Consider the following 14,196-nt stretch of genomic DNA (forward strand, 5'->3'; position numbering starts at 1 on the left):
CTGTTTGCCTCCAACATGCTATGGTAATGTGATAATGTTGGACTGCTATTGTTATAGACTGTCTAGAATATGATGGCCTGAGAAGATGCCAAATATGTGATGTCCTAAAAGGCTCACGGCGGTATTATGGCTTATGATCCACAGGCTTAATTCAAATTCCTCAAAAGTCTCTTTTTGAAATCATTGAAGGATTTACGTGAATGTCTAAGTTGAGTATGCTTATCTCAATTGTGAATCGGGCCTCTAGATACTGTCTACAGTAGGCCTCGTCCAGTCTGAATCTAGCCTCTCGATACTGTCTAAAGTAGGCCTCGTCCAGTCTGAATCTGGCCCCTAGATGCTGTCTACAGTAACACTCGTCCAGTCTGAATCTGACCCCTAGATGCTGTCTACAGTAGGCTTCGTCCAGTCTGAATCTGACCCCTAGATGTTGTCTACAGTAGCACTCGTCCAGTCTGAATCTGGTCCCTAGATGCTGTCTACAGCAGGCCTCGTCCAGTCTGAATCTGGCCTCTAGATGCTGTCTACAGTAGGCCTCGTCCAGTCTGAATCTGGCCTTTAGATGCTGTCTACAGCAGGCCTCGTCCAGTCTGAATCTGGCCTCTAGATGCTGTCTACAGTAGGCCTCGTCCAGTCTGAATCTGGCCCCTAGATGCTGTCTACAGCAGGCCTCGTCCAGTCTGAATCTGGCCTCTAGATGCTGTCTACAGTAGGCCTCGTCCAGTCTGAATCTGGCCTTTAGATGCTGTCTACAGCAGGCCTCGTCCAGTCTGAATCTGGCCCCTAGATGCTGTCTACAGTAGGCCTCGTCCAGTCTGAATCTGGCCTCTAGATGCTGTCTACAGTAGGCCTCGTCCAGTCTGAATCTGGCCTTTAGATACTGTCTACGGTAGGCCTCGTCCAGTCTGAATTGGGCCCCTAGATGCTGTCTACAGTAGGCCTCGTCCAGTCTGAATCTGGCCTCTAGATGCTGTCTACAGTAGGCCTCGTCCAGTCTGAATCTGGCCTTTAGATACTGTCTACAGTAGGCCTCGTCCAGTCTGAATCTGGCCTTTAGATACTGTCTACAGTAGGCCTCGTCCAGTCTGAATTGGGCCCCTAGATGCTGTCTACAGTAGGCCCACTCTTGTCTGCAGTTAGGCTGTGCTTGTACTGTGACAGACTACAAACAGCTAGCTGTGTCCAGCGGAGTGTGAGGAGAGATGCTCCTAGTAATAGGCTTGTCTCATAAATTCAGCCCTAAATGATCTCCCTGGACCTGGTGAGCCGTCAAATTAGAGGATAAGCATACACTCGTTTAGTATCGTCAGATTAAGTATGCATGAAAATATATGGACCATGTTTGGTCGTAATAGCTTTGGCTCTTCCTCCAAGGCCTGTCAACAAGATTAGCAACTAGAAACCATTGCTAAGCATGTTCACAGGAATATGTTCACAAGAATATGTTCACGGGAATAAACTGGTGTATTACTTTGTCCCTGGACTCTCTCTGCTTGTTCTGCATTCCATTCTGGTTCTCTCACCTTCTTGAAACATTTAGGTATTTAGTGATATCAATAATGAAAAATGCTTCCCCAGGTTGTTTTTAAGAGGCAAAGGATGTGTTTTGTTTGGGCGGGTTAGGAGTATCCCAAATGCCTATGAGTCCTGGTCAAAACTAGTGTACTACATAGGGAAAAGGGTGCAATTTGGGATGTACACTCAGTCTCAAACCCTTTAGCTTCTCTCTCTCTCTCTCTCTCTCTCTCTCTCTCTCTCTCTCTCTCTCTCTCTCTCTCTCTCTCTCTCTCTCTCTCTCACCTCTGGTTACATATGCAACAGAAAGTTGAAACAGAGTTCTAGATTTGCATTGTAGGAGAGAAACAGAAATGGAACAGAGGGGGAGAAGTAACTCATTAATGAGTCTCTGTCACGCAATTGATTGGCTTCCTCCTGACGTCTGGCTAAATTGGCCATCTGTTGGGGGTTAGCTAAGGGAGGTGAGTGTGTATGTGTGTTGCCATGATGGGTGATGTGTTTGAGAAGCGCAGTAACAGATTCCCCGGTTACCTAGCACTGGATCCTTGCTGACACCATTAATGATCATTTGCCTACTGGTTTGCTGTTGATGGAGCTGCTGAGTTACATTACAGAGCACACATTAACACACACACACACACCCTCCTGTGCCTGAACGCCTCACCTTACGTCACACAAATATTAGAGAGCAGCTTGCAATGGGCAGCAGAAAATAGCCCCATTAAAAACTTTTGCTGCAGTTGTTATTGTCATACTAAATCAAATCAAATTGTATTTGACACATGCACCGAATACAAGAGGTGTAGACCTTACTGTGAAATACTTACTTACAAAAAAAGTAACAGATAAGAGTAATAAATAATTAAAGAGCAGCAGTAAATAACAATAGCGGAGCTATATACAGGGGGTACCGGTACAGAGTCAATGTGCGGGGGCACCGGTGTCGAGGTAATATGTACATGTAGGTAGAGTTATTAAAGTGACTATGCGTAGATAATAACAGAGAGTAGCAACAGCGTATGGGGGGGGGGAGGGTCTTATGGCTTGGGGGTAGAAGCTGTTAAGAAGTCTTTTGAACCTCGACTTGGTGCTCCGGTACCGCTTGCCATGCGGTTCAGAGAGAACAGTCTATGACTAGGGTGGCTGGAGTGTTAGACAATTTTTAGGGCCTTCCACTGACACCGCCTGGTATAGAGGTCCTGGATGGCAGGAAGCTTGGCCCCGGTGATCTACTGGGCTGTACGCACTACCCTCTCTGGTGCCTTGCGGTCGTAGGCCGAGCAGTTGCCTTACCAGGCAGTGATGCAACCCGTCAGATGCTCTCGATGGTGCAGCTGTAGAACCTTTTGAGGATCTGAGGACCCATGCCAAATCTTTTGTCTCCTGAGGGGGAATAGGTTTTGCCGTGCCCTCTTCACGACTGTCTTTGTCTGCTTGGACCATGTTAGTTTGTTGGTGATGTGGACGCCAAGGAACTTGAATCTCTCATCCTGCTCCACTACAGCTCCATCAATGAAAATGGGGGCGTGCTCGGTGCCTCTTTTTCTGTAGTCCACAATCATCTCCTTTGTCTTGGACACGTTGAGGGAGAGGTTGTTGTCCAGGCACCACACGGTCAGGTCTCTGACTTCCTCTCTATGGCCTGCTCGTCGTTGTGGGTGATCAGGCCTACTACCACTGTGTCATCAGCAAACTTAATGATGGTGTTGGAGTCATGCCTGGTACTAAGTAGTTTGCTTCATGGGATGCGCTTTGTGATAGCCAAACAAACACTCCCCAACACACACACACACACACACACACACACACACACACACACACACACACACACACACACACACACACACACACATGCTCCCAAATAAAAGGGGGAGGAGAAGGGGAAGAGAGAGGAATGTATTTATTCTTTTGAAACTTTTGTGTGTAATGTTTACTGTTAATTTTTTATTGTTTATTTCACTTTTGTTTATTATCTATTTCACTTGCTTTGGCAATGTTAACATACAGTTGAAGTCGGAAGTTTATATACACTTAGGTTGGAGTCATTAAAACTTGTTTTTCAACCACTCCACAAATTTCTTGTTAACAAACTATAGTTTTCGCAAGTCGGTTAGGACATCTACTTTGACACAAATCATTTTTCCAACAATTGTTTACAGACAGATTATTTCACTTATAATTCACTGTATCACAATTACAGTGGGTCAGAAGTTTACACTAAGTTGACTGTGCCTTTAAACAGCTTGGAAAATTCCAGAAAATGATGTCATGGCTTTAGAAGCTTCTGATAGGCTAATTGACATCATTTGAGTCAATTGGAGGTGTACCTGTGGATGTATTTCAAGGCCTATCTTCAAACTCAATGCCTCTGCTTGACATCATGGGAAAATCAAAGAAATTAGCCAAGACCTCAGATTTTTTTTCTCCAAATGCCTGAAGGTACCACATTCACCAATACAAACAATCGTACGCAAGTATAAACATCATGGGGTTACGCATCCATCATATTGCTCAGGAAGGAGACGCGGTCTGTCTCCTAGAGATGAACGTACTTTGGTGCGAAAAGTTCATATCAATCCCAGAACAACAGCAAAGGACCTTGTGAAGATGCTGGAGGAAACGGGTACAAAAATATCTATATCTATAGTAAAACGAGTCATATATCGACATAACCTGAAAGGAAGCAACATCTCAAGACATCAGTCAGGAAGTTAAAGTTTGGTCACAAATGGGTCTTCCAAATGGACAATGACCCCAAGCATACTTCCAAAGTTGTGGCAAAATGGCTTAAGGACAACAAAGTCAAGGTATTGGAGTGTCCATCACAAAGCCCTGACCTCAATCCTATAGAAAATGTGTGGGCAGAACTGAAAAGGCGAGTGCGAGCAAGGAGACCTACAAACCTGACTCAGTTACACCAGCTCTGTCTGGAGGAAGGGGCCAAAATTCACCCAGCTTATTGTGGGAAGCCTGTGGAAGGCTACCCAAAACGTTTGACCCAAGTTAAACAATTTAATAGCAATGCTACCAAATACTAATTGAGTGCATGTTAACATCTGACCCGCTGGGAATGTGATGAAAGAAATAAAAGCTGAAATAAATCATTCTCTCTACTATTATTCTGACATTTCACATTCTTAAAATAAATTGGTGATCCTAACTGATCTAAGACAGAGAATTCTTACTAGGATTAAATGTCAGGAATTGTGAAAAACTGAGTTTAAATGTATTTGGCTAAGGTGTGTGTAAACTTCCCACTTCAACTATATGTTTCCCATGCCATTCAATTGAATTAACAGAGGAAGGGTAGGGGGGAGAGAGAGGGAGGGGAAGGGAAGGGAGAGAGTTTTTACCCACACTGACTCACATTAAAGACTTGAAAAATGATCATGTATTTATGTTTAGATAAACAAGTGATTTAAAATGAGTAATTAAAGTCACCGAATTTGGACTATTTTTTGGGGGCTAGTGGTGGCTGTTGTCGCTCGGTGATATCATTACGTGGTCCTGTGTGGCTCTGTTGGTAGAGCATGGTGCTTGCATCACCAGGGTTGTGGTGGGTTTGATTCCCACGGGGGATCAATATGAAAATGTATGCACTCACTATTGTAAGTCGCTCTGGATAAGAGCATCTGCTAAATTACAAAAAATGTAACATGTTTGACTGGTTGGTCATTCAGTACATGCCCTTGTCTTAGATCAGAATAGAGACAAATAGACCTGGTAATAATCATATCAAATGGAATAAGAATTGAATTATTTCTGAGGTTAGCCAGAGGAGAATGTGATGCTACAGAAGATTCAACCCTCACTATCTTCATGCCAATAAACCTGACACAACTGTAATTTATGTGCTTTTAGTTGAGACTTTACCTCACAACAAGATAGGTTTATGCTCCTGTCTTGTCAGCTGACTTTGTAGGGCATAAAGGAGTCTTGAATTATGCTACTTAGAGTCAGTCATGCTGCATTTATTGATGGTTTCAATGCACAAATGATGTGAGTTTCAGAGGGACAATACATGATACCGGTGGTGGTGGTGTAGGTAGGGGACTGTTGCCCATCAAGATGAAGGGTTGACTGGGTTGCGGTCTCTGGCAAAGCCAGGGGAGAGTTGGAGAGTTGGTTCTGAGGGGAGCTAGTGGCAGATGGGTATGAGCTAAGGGCTTTGGTCAGGGAAAAAGGTAGCAGACTTGGTTGGGCAGTGCTTTCCCTACCAAAGCACCCACTTCCAGGGTCCAGCATCCATGTAACGTATACACTTCCAATAAGTAGTGTACATAACACTGTTATGCTTCTCGGTCCATTAATGAATAGCAAGTAGATCCTAGATGTATTCTTCAGTCAGACAGAACACTGTGGGGGTGATATGTTAAAACAGTGAGAGATATTATTCCTATCCACACACAGACAGTGCATCAGGGCCGGGCACAGACCTTTCAGGGGACAGGTGCTCAAACTGTATTTTAGTATATAGTGATTGGCTAGAGTCTAGAACTACCTGTGTTGGGTCGTTGATGTTGGGTCTTTCTGCCTTAGCCAACCAGACCCAATATTGATGATGATGTAAATCTAGGGTTATCCTGCTGTAGCAGTAGTCTACTGTTGATATGTAAAGTAGGTAGCTTGCTTAGGTTGCTTGCTACAAGACTGATAAGCGCATCTCCCAAGCTTAAGCCATGCATGTTTGGATATTGGGCGCACACAATCTCTGTACAGGGCAGACCAACGGACAGGGTAAGGGTAATGGTGGGGTGGCAAAACTTGATGACTTCACAATGACTTGGGGGCAGTGGGTTCAAAACAACAATGGCAAAACTGTACCCCCCCCAAAAAGGGCAAATGGCAGGTGGGAGGGCACAGGTAGACCCCTTTCTGTGCAAGTGCCTGCAGTGCATCTATGAATGTCTAATCTAAAATGAACTCACTGAAATAAATGTTTTGAAGCTAAACAGTTTTGTTGGCTGAGAGGCTGTTCAAAACTGATTTCTGTCATATGCTCCCTGACTACACTTTTATTGAACTTTGAGAGACTGTGATACTTATTGAACATTTCCTGTGTTTTCTTTCCATAAATAGTTCATTGTCAGGTTGAACACTCTCTCTGAAGCATCTTTCCTGAGAACAACATAACAATTGGCACAATTAGTGTCTTTCCACTACCAGCTTCTATATGCACGATGTTGAAAGGTTGCGGTTACCGCTCTTAGGTTCTAATTCTCAGAGTAAAAACTCTACGAACAATATGAAAGCTCAAACCAAATTTATTCTCCCAGAGGATCAATACAGCTGCATTAGACAAAGACATATTCACACAAGCACTGATATTTAACCCTTTCTCATAGGCTGAGTCTCCTCCTACACATCTGTACAAACATTGTTCTTTACTGCTAGGCAGGACACTAAGTGATCATGGCCATAAACTTTTATTTTTCCCCTAACGCGACCTGACCTGATCTCGACCCCCTCCATCACTAATCCATGGCTGTCTCCCCTTATCAATGCCTGCCACATGTGATCGCTTCCCTGCACTCAACACACAGCTGTCATGGTGCCTGCTACCAGACTGTGTCTCTTCTCCTCCCAGAGGATCCCTGATGGCTAACAATAACATATCCTGACATAATGTAAACGTTATATATTACCCTCTCTCCCTCAGTGACATGAATAAGTATATTTCATATTCTCAGAATCCAATACTGCATTCTGTGCTGGCAAATATACCCAGAGGACAGGAGTAAACCTGTCAGGGGTTGGTGGTTCAACACATGCTGAGAGGAATGCTAAAACACAAGAAGCTTTGTTTGGACAGCTTGTCTGGATGGATAGAGAGGAACAGACATCAAATATCTGCCTGCTTGCTTCACAGTCACTGGTGATCTAAATTACATCAGCTCATATCATGGTGTATGGCTGTAAGCTGTCACCAGTTGTAACCCAGGGACTGCTACATTCTCCTGTCACCATGTCTGCTTCCTTTAATGGATGGCGACATGGAGGCATATGAGTCTGAGACATGTTCACACAGTTGTGTTTGGAAGCATGCCATTTTAAGCCATTTCTGAAGCATACCAAATTAGGCCAGGTTATACGAGTTGTTGTTTGGTTTTTTGTTGTTTCAAACAGTCCTTTGATTGTTTCTCTCTGTGTGCTCCAGGTTTACTAACCTGGTCTCTGTCTCTCCCCAGGTTTGCCGACTCTATCCGGGGCATGCTGAAGCTCATCCTGGTCCTGATGATGGCTGGGGCTTCCCTGGCCTCCACCTGGTTCACACTCACTTGTCTAACCAGGCTCACACACCTACCCTCCACTGCAGGTAGGCCTGGTAGAGCACGGTTTCCATGTCAGGAAGTGGGCATTTTACATGTAGGCAGTGCCGCTGGTGTACACCCAGAGCATCCTAGAGCCACAATGGATACTTCAATAGCAGACTTGTCCTTTAGATTCAGGAAGGAACACATGGACTTAGTATAGTAAGTAGTCATTGGCTTGTGCTAGCCAGTGAGGCAGCTGTTTCTGTAGTGAGGCAGCTTCATGTACAGTACACACCTACTCATTCAAGGGTTTTTCTTTATTTTCACTATTTTCTACATTGTAGAATAATAGTGAAGACATTACAACTCTGAAATAACATATATGGAATCATGTAGTAACCACAAAAGTGATCAACAAATCAAAATGGGCAGAGAGGAGTGGCTGCGTCAACAACCCAACACAGGTAGTCTAGACTCTAGCCAATCACTATATACTAAAATACAGTTTGAGCACCTGTCCCCTAAAAGGTCTGTGCCCGGCCCTGATGCACTGTCTGTGTGTGGATAGGAATAATATCTCTCACTGTTTTAACATATCACCCCCACAGTGTTCTGTCTGACTGAAGAATACATCTAGGATCTACTTTCTATTCATTAATGGACCGAGAAGCATAACAGAGTGTTATGTACAGTACCAGTCAAAGGTTTGGACACACCTACTCAACCCAGGGTTTTTCTTTATTTGTCCTATTTTCTACATTGTAGAATAATAGTGAAGATGCATCAGGTCCCAATGTAGTCTGTTTCAGAAGAGGTATCCTTATGTTAGGCCATGGTCTGGCTTTGTCATATGGCTGTGAGCTACACTAGTTAATTTAGTAGACAAGATTTGCTTATAATTCCGTGGCATTATTTTATATAATTTTTTTGCATAAAGAATACAATTGAACCTAACTGAATAAAATAGAAAGGATATTTTCTCCAAACAATTTGAGGGAGTGCGCACATGTGCTATTCTATGTTGAGTGGTTAACATAGAAACAGTTCCTCCTATATGATTAATTTAGAGTTATTTATGTAACTTTAGTTGTGATACAAATGTTGGACTATATGTTTAGATTTCTAATACATTATATGGCTGCATGATGCGACCCTAATGATGATTTGAAAATAGTTGCATGAAAGGCATGAGCTCTGCTTTGTTTTTTACGCAGGCTGTACACACTCCATCAGTCTCTCGTTCACAGTTTGACAAGCACTTGATAATGCCACAAATTTCCCAGCGGCAAATATATCATTCAAAAGTGATAGGCTAATATTGTCACACATCAGACTATTCTTGATTTAATCTTGTCTTTACATAAATACATGTCATCTATGCACTTAAATAGCGAATAGAGGACGCTTTTCCCATGGTTCATTTTCATGCCAGACAGGTAGGCTATACTCCTGTTGTTAAGAGAAGCAATGTGCATTATGTGTATTAGGATGTGTATTAGGAAGGTTGAGATATATATATAGTACTATAGAAAGCTGGTGGGATCCTCTTCTTTTTAATAGAGGTCATCACTGTTTTCTCACGCAATTGCATAGCCTATAGAAATGTTGCGCAACATGAGCTCATGGGTTCTCATGAAGTGTTTGATTAGAGTTTCAATCACATTTGCATTGATGTCAGAGTGATTAGAGGGACAATAGAGTGCTGAGTACCAGGCAGTTAGCAAGTTTGGTAGGCTACTAATGACCATCAGCAGCATCAGAGCTTGGAGAAGCCTAGTTATCGTGATTAAACGGTCACGTGGAATTTGACTGCCATCATGACTTGTCTCTGCCGGTGTGGCGGTAATACGGTCACCGTAACAGCCCTAAGAAAAGAGGACTAAAATATTATCATGAAGCAGTGCCATACTTCCTCTAAAGGGATCAACTAGCTACAACCTGGGAGAGACGGATGTAGTGGAGGAACAGAGCAGCGGTGGTTGACTGTGTTTGATACCAGCCGGTCATTAGAGCAGGACGGGGGTGGTAGAACAAAGGGCAGAGTGGATATTCACTGATGCCTGTGTCGCCGTTGCCGTGGTGTCGCCTCAGTTCCTCTGTGGCAGCAGACAGGCAGGCAGAGAGGCTGGCAGACAGACAGACAGGCAGATAGACAGGCAGGCAGATTGGCTGGCTCGGTCCTCACAGACAGCAGTGTGATTAAGAGCGGTGCTGGGTAATGGGGAGTTGATTTGACCCAATCTGCGGTGATAAAGGAGACGGCCGTGGAGAAAACAGAGCCATGCTCTGCATCCCAAATGGCACCCTATTCCCTATATAGTGTACTACCATAGGGTTCTGGTCAAAAGTAGTACACTATATAGAGAATAGGGTGCCATTTGGGACAGAAACATGCTCTCCTCCATGGTGATGGCTTAATCTGCTCACCCACCCCAGGGCCCCAGGGCTCAGCCTCAGAGCAGCTGAGACCTTGATCAGTGGCCAAGGCACACAAGCATGGACACACGCGCACACACTACCGTTCAAAAGTTTGGGGTCACTTAGAAATGTCCTTGTTTTTGAAAGAAAAGCTAATTTTTGGTCCATTAAAATAACATCAAATTGATCAGAAATACAGTGTAGACATTGTTAATGTTGTAAATGACTATTGTTGCTGGAAACAGCAGATCTTTTTATGGAATATCTACATAGGCGGACCTTGGATCATTATCAGCAACCATCACTCCTGTGTTCCAAAACACCAGTCTCAACGTCAACGGTGAAGAGGCGACTCTGGGAGGCTGGCCTTCTAGGCAGAGTTGCAAAGAAATATACATATCTCAGACTGGCCAATTAAAAGAAAAAATGAAGATGGACAAAAGAACACAGACACTGGACAGAGGAACTCTTCCTAGAAGGCCAGCATCTCAGAGTCGCCTCTTTACAGTTGACGTTGAGACTGGTGTTTTGCGGGTACTATTTAATGAAGCTGCCAGTTGAGGACTTCTGAGGCGTCTGTTTCTCAAACTAGACACACTAATGTACTTTTTTTTTTTTTTACATTTTAGTCATTTAGCAGACGCTCTTATCCAGAGCGACTTACAGTAGTGAATGCATACATTACATACATTTTTTTTCTCCGTACTGGTCCCCCGTGGGAATCGAACCCACAACCCTGGCGTTGCAAACACCATGCTCTACCAACTGAGCCACACGGGACCATAATGTACTTGTCCTCTTGCTCAGTTGTGCACCGGGGCCTCCCACTCCTCTTTCTATTCTGGTTAGAGTCAGTTTGCTCTGTTCTGTTAAGGGAGTAGTGCACAGCATTGTACGAGATCTTCAGTTTCTTGGTCATTTCTCGCATGGAATAGCCTTCATTTCTCAGAACCACAATAGACTGACGAGATTTAGAAGAAAGTTATTTGTTTCTGGCCATTTTGAGCCTGTAATCGAACCCACAAATACTGATGCTCCAGATACTCAAATAGTCTAAAGAAGGCCAGTTTTATTGCTTCTTTAATCAGAACAACAGTTTTCAGCTGTGCTAACATAATTGCAAAAGGGTTTTCCAATGATCAATTAGCCTTTTTAAAATGATAAACTTCGATTAGCTAACACAACGTGCCATTGGAACACAGGAGTGATGTTTTCTGATAATGGACCTATGTACGTCTATGTAGATATTCCATAAAAAATCTGCCGTTTCTAGCTACAATAGTCATTTACAACATTAACAATGTCTGCACTGTATTTCTGATCAATTTGATGTTATTTTAAAGAGCAAAACATTTGCTTTTCTTTCATAAACAAGGACATTTCTGTGACCCTAAACTTTTGAGCGGTAGTGTCTTTACACATGCGCGCACACACACGCACGCCATGTGTAAGCATGTTGACACACACACACACACACACACACACACACACACACATACACACACACACACACTAGATGAGACGCATTCACGCTCACATACACACTAGCACACATGTGCACACGCACATTACAGTGGCGGTCAGTGCCATTTAAGATGAGTGAGGACAATTTTATTTTTATGAGCATGGCCTTGTTTCTATTACAGCATATTGGATGACTGTCATTCATATTCCATTCACCTTGTTCAATGTAACATCGATAGGTTTAGGCCACTACATGATACTCATATTTTCCCTATACCCATCATGGGGTTGCTACAACCTAGCTTCAAATAAATGTTTATATCTTCGGTGCACAGTTCGAGAAACAAATTTGAGTAATCAAGGTGACAGACAGTGATAGACTAACCTGTAACCCCGCACATTTACTCGGTACCGGTACCCCCTGTATGTAGCCTCGTTATTGTTATTTTATTGTGTTACTTTTTTAAAACTTTAGTTTATTTAGTAAATATTTCTTAACTCTGCATTGTTGGTTAAAACCTGTTGAGGACAGACGTTCCACTAGCGGAACGCCTAGCCAATATCCAATGGAACAGCGTGGCGCGATATACAAAACCTAAAAAATCCAATAATTTCAATTTCTCAAACATACCACTATTTTACACCATTTTAAAGATACACTTCTCCTTAATCCAACCACATTGTCCGATTTCAAAAAGGCTTTACAGCGAAAGCAAAACATCAGATTATGTTAGGAGAGTACCGTAATTTCCGGACTATAAGCCGCTACTTTTTTTCCCACGCTTTGAACCTCGCCGCTTAAACAATGATGCAGCTAATATATGGATTTTTCGAGCTTTCAAAAAAACAGAAAAAAAACACATTCTGTGACGTGCTCAGTTTTTTGGCGGCATGAAGCTTTCATTAGACCAATGAAATTGCCGAACGGGTTAAGGTCAAACAACTTTTTTGTTTACTGTTTAGATTAAATCGAGCGCTCTCAAACTTCCCATCATTCTGATTATGGTAGTCATTTTGTCACCCTCATCATGGCAAAGACACGGAGAAATGCATATGATGCAGCTTTCAAGTTGAAGGCGATTGATCTGGCTGTTGGAAAAGGAAATAGAGCTGCTGCACGGGAGCTTGGTCTGGAGCAATGAATTTCTTGGTAGGCTACTGTTTACTGCAAATTTTGTATTTTTTGTTACAAGCCGTGTTTCGTTAAAGCCTATTTATTTTTGTTACAAGCCGTGTTTCGTTAAAGCCTATTTATTTTTGTTACAAGCCGTGTTTTGTTAAAGCCTGTGTAAAGTTCATTTGTTTCAATGTACCAGTAGGCACCTGCGGCTTATAGACATGTGCGGCTTATTTATGTTCAAAATAATATATATTTTTTAATTCAGTGGGTGCGGCTTATATTCAGGTGCGCTTAATAGTCCGGAAATTACGGTACATAGACACAAATAACCACACAGCCATTTTCCAAGCAAGGACATGTGTCAATAAAACCCAAAACACAGCTAAATGAAGCACTAACTTTGACGATCTTCATCAGATGACACTTCTAGGACATCATGTTACACAATACATGTATGTTTTGTTCGATCAAGTTCATATTTATATCCAAAAACAGCATTTTACATTGGTGCGTGATGTTCAGAAAATGTATTCCCACCAAAAACTTCCGGTGAATTTACAAAAATACTCATCATAAACGTTGACAAAATAAATAACAATTTTTTAAAGAATTATAGATACAGAACTCCTTTATGCAACCGCTGTGTCAGATTTTAAAATAGCTTTACGGAGAAAGCACATTTTTCAATATTCTGAGTACATAGCTCGCCATCACAGAAAGCTATACAGACACCCGCCAAGTTCGGAGCAACCTAAACTCAGAATTAGTATTAGAAATATACTCTTACCTTTGCTGATCTTCGTCAGAATGCACTCCCAGGACTGCTACTTCCACAAGAAATGTTGTTTTTGTTCGAAATAATCCATAGTTATGTCCAAATACCTCCGTTTTGTTCATGCGTTCAGGTCACTATCCAAAGGCTAACGCGCGAGCGCAATTCGAGACACAAAAAGTCAAAATGTTCCATTACCGTACTTAGAAGCATGTCAAACGCTGTTTAAAATCAATCTTTATGGTATTTTTAACGTAAAATTGCGATAATATTCCAACCGGACAATAGCGTATTCATTCAAGGAGAAAAAGAAAAACAGCGAGCTCGCGGGACCGCGCATATCCAATCCCTTTGTTGCCAGGCAGACCACTCAGTAACTGAGCTCCTATACTCTGCCCAGTGACAGGAGAAGGCTCCAACCACTTTCTGAAGGCTTTAGACAGCCAATGGAAGCCTTAGAAAGTGCAGCGTAACCCCATAGATACTGTAGTTTCGAAAGGGACTAGAAAGACTAACTACAATTCTCAGATCCTCCAATCCCTGGTTGACTTTTTCTCAGGTTTTTGCCTGCCATATGAGTTCTGTTATACTCACAGACACCATTCAAACAGTTTTAGAAACTTCAGTGTTTTCTATCCAAATCTCCTAAT

The 14,196-nt window shown here is 42.6% G+C and overlaps 1 protein-coding gene across 1 annotated transcript in view; it reads left to right on the plus strand.

The window, feature by feature from the left end:
• Positions 1-14,196, plus strand: part of slc49a4 (solute carrier family 49 member 4) — a 72,505-nt gene that overhangs the window by 42,288 nt on the left and 16,021 nt on the right. Inside the window, exon 7 of the mRNA XM_014165388.3 lies at positions 7,707-7,834. Within this exon, the coding sequence (XP_014020863.1) occupies positions 7,707-7,834 (128 nt within the window). The remainder of the gene's footprint in view (positions 1-7,706; positions 7,835-14,196) is intronic.

This window comes from Salmo salar, chromosome 21 (genome assembly GCF_965601325.2).
Source record: "Salmo salar chromosome 21, fSalSal1, whole genome shotgun sequence".
Classification (NCBI taxonomy): domain Eukaryota; kingdom Metazoa; phylum Chordata; class Actinopteri; order Salmoniformes; family Salmonidae; genus Salmo; species Salmo salar.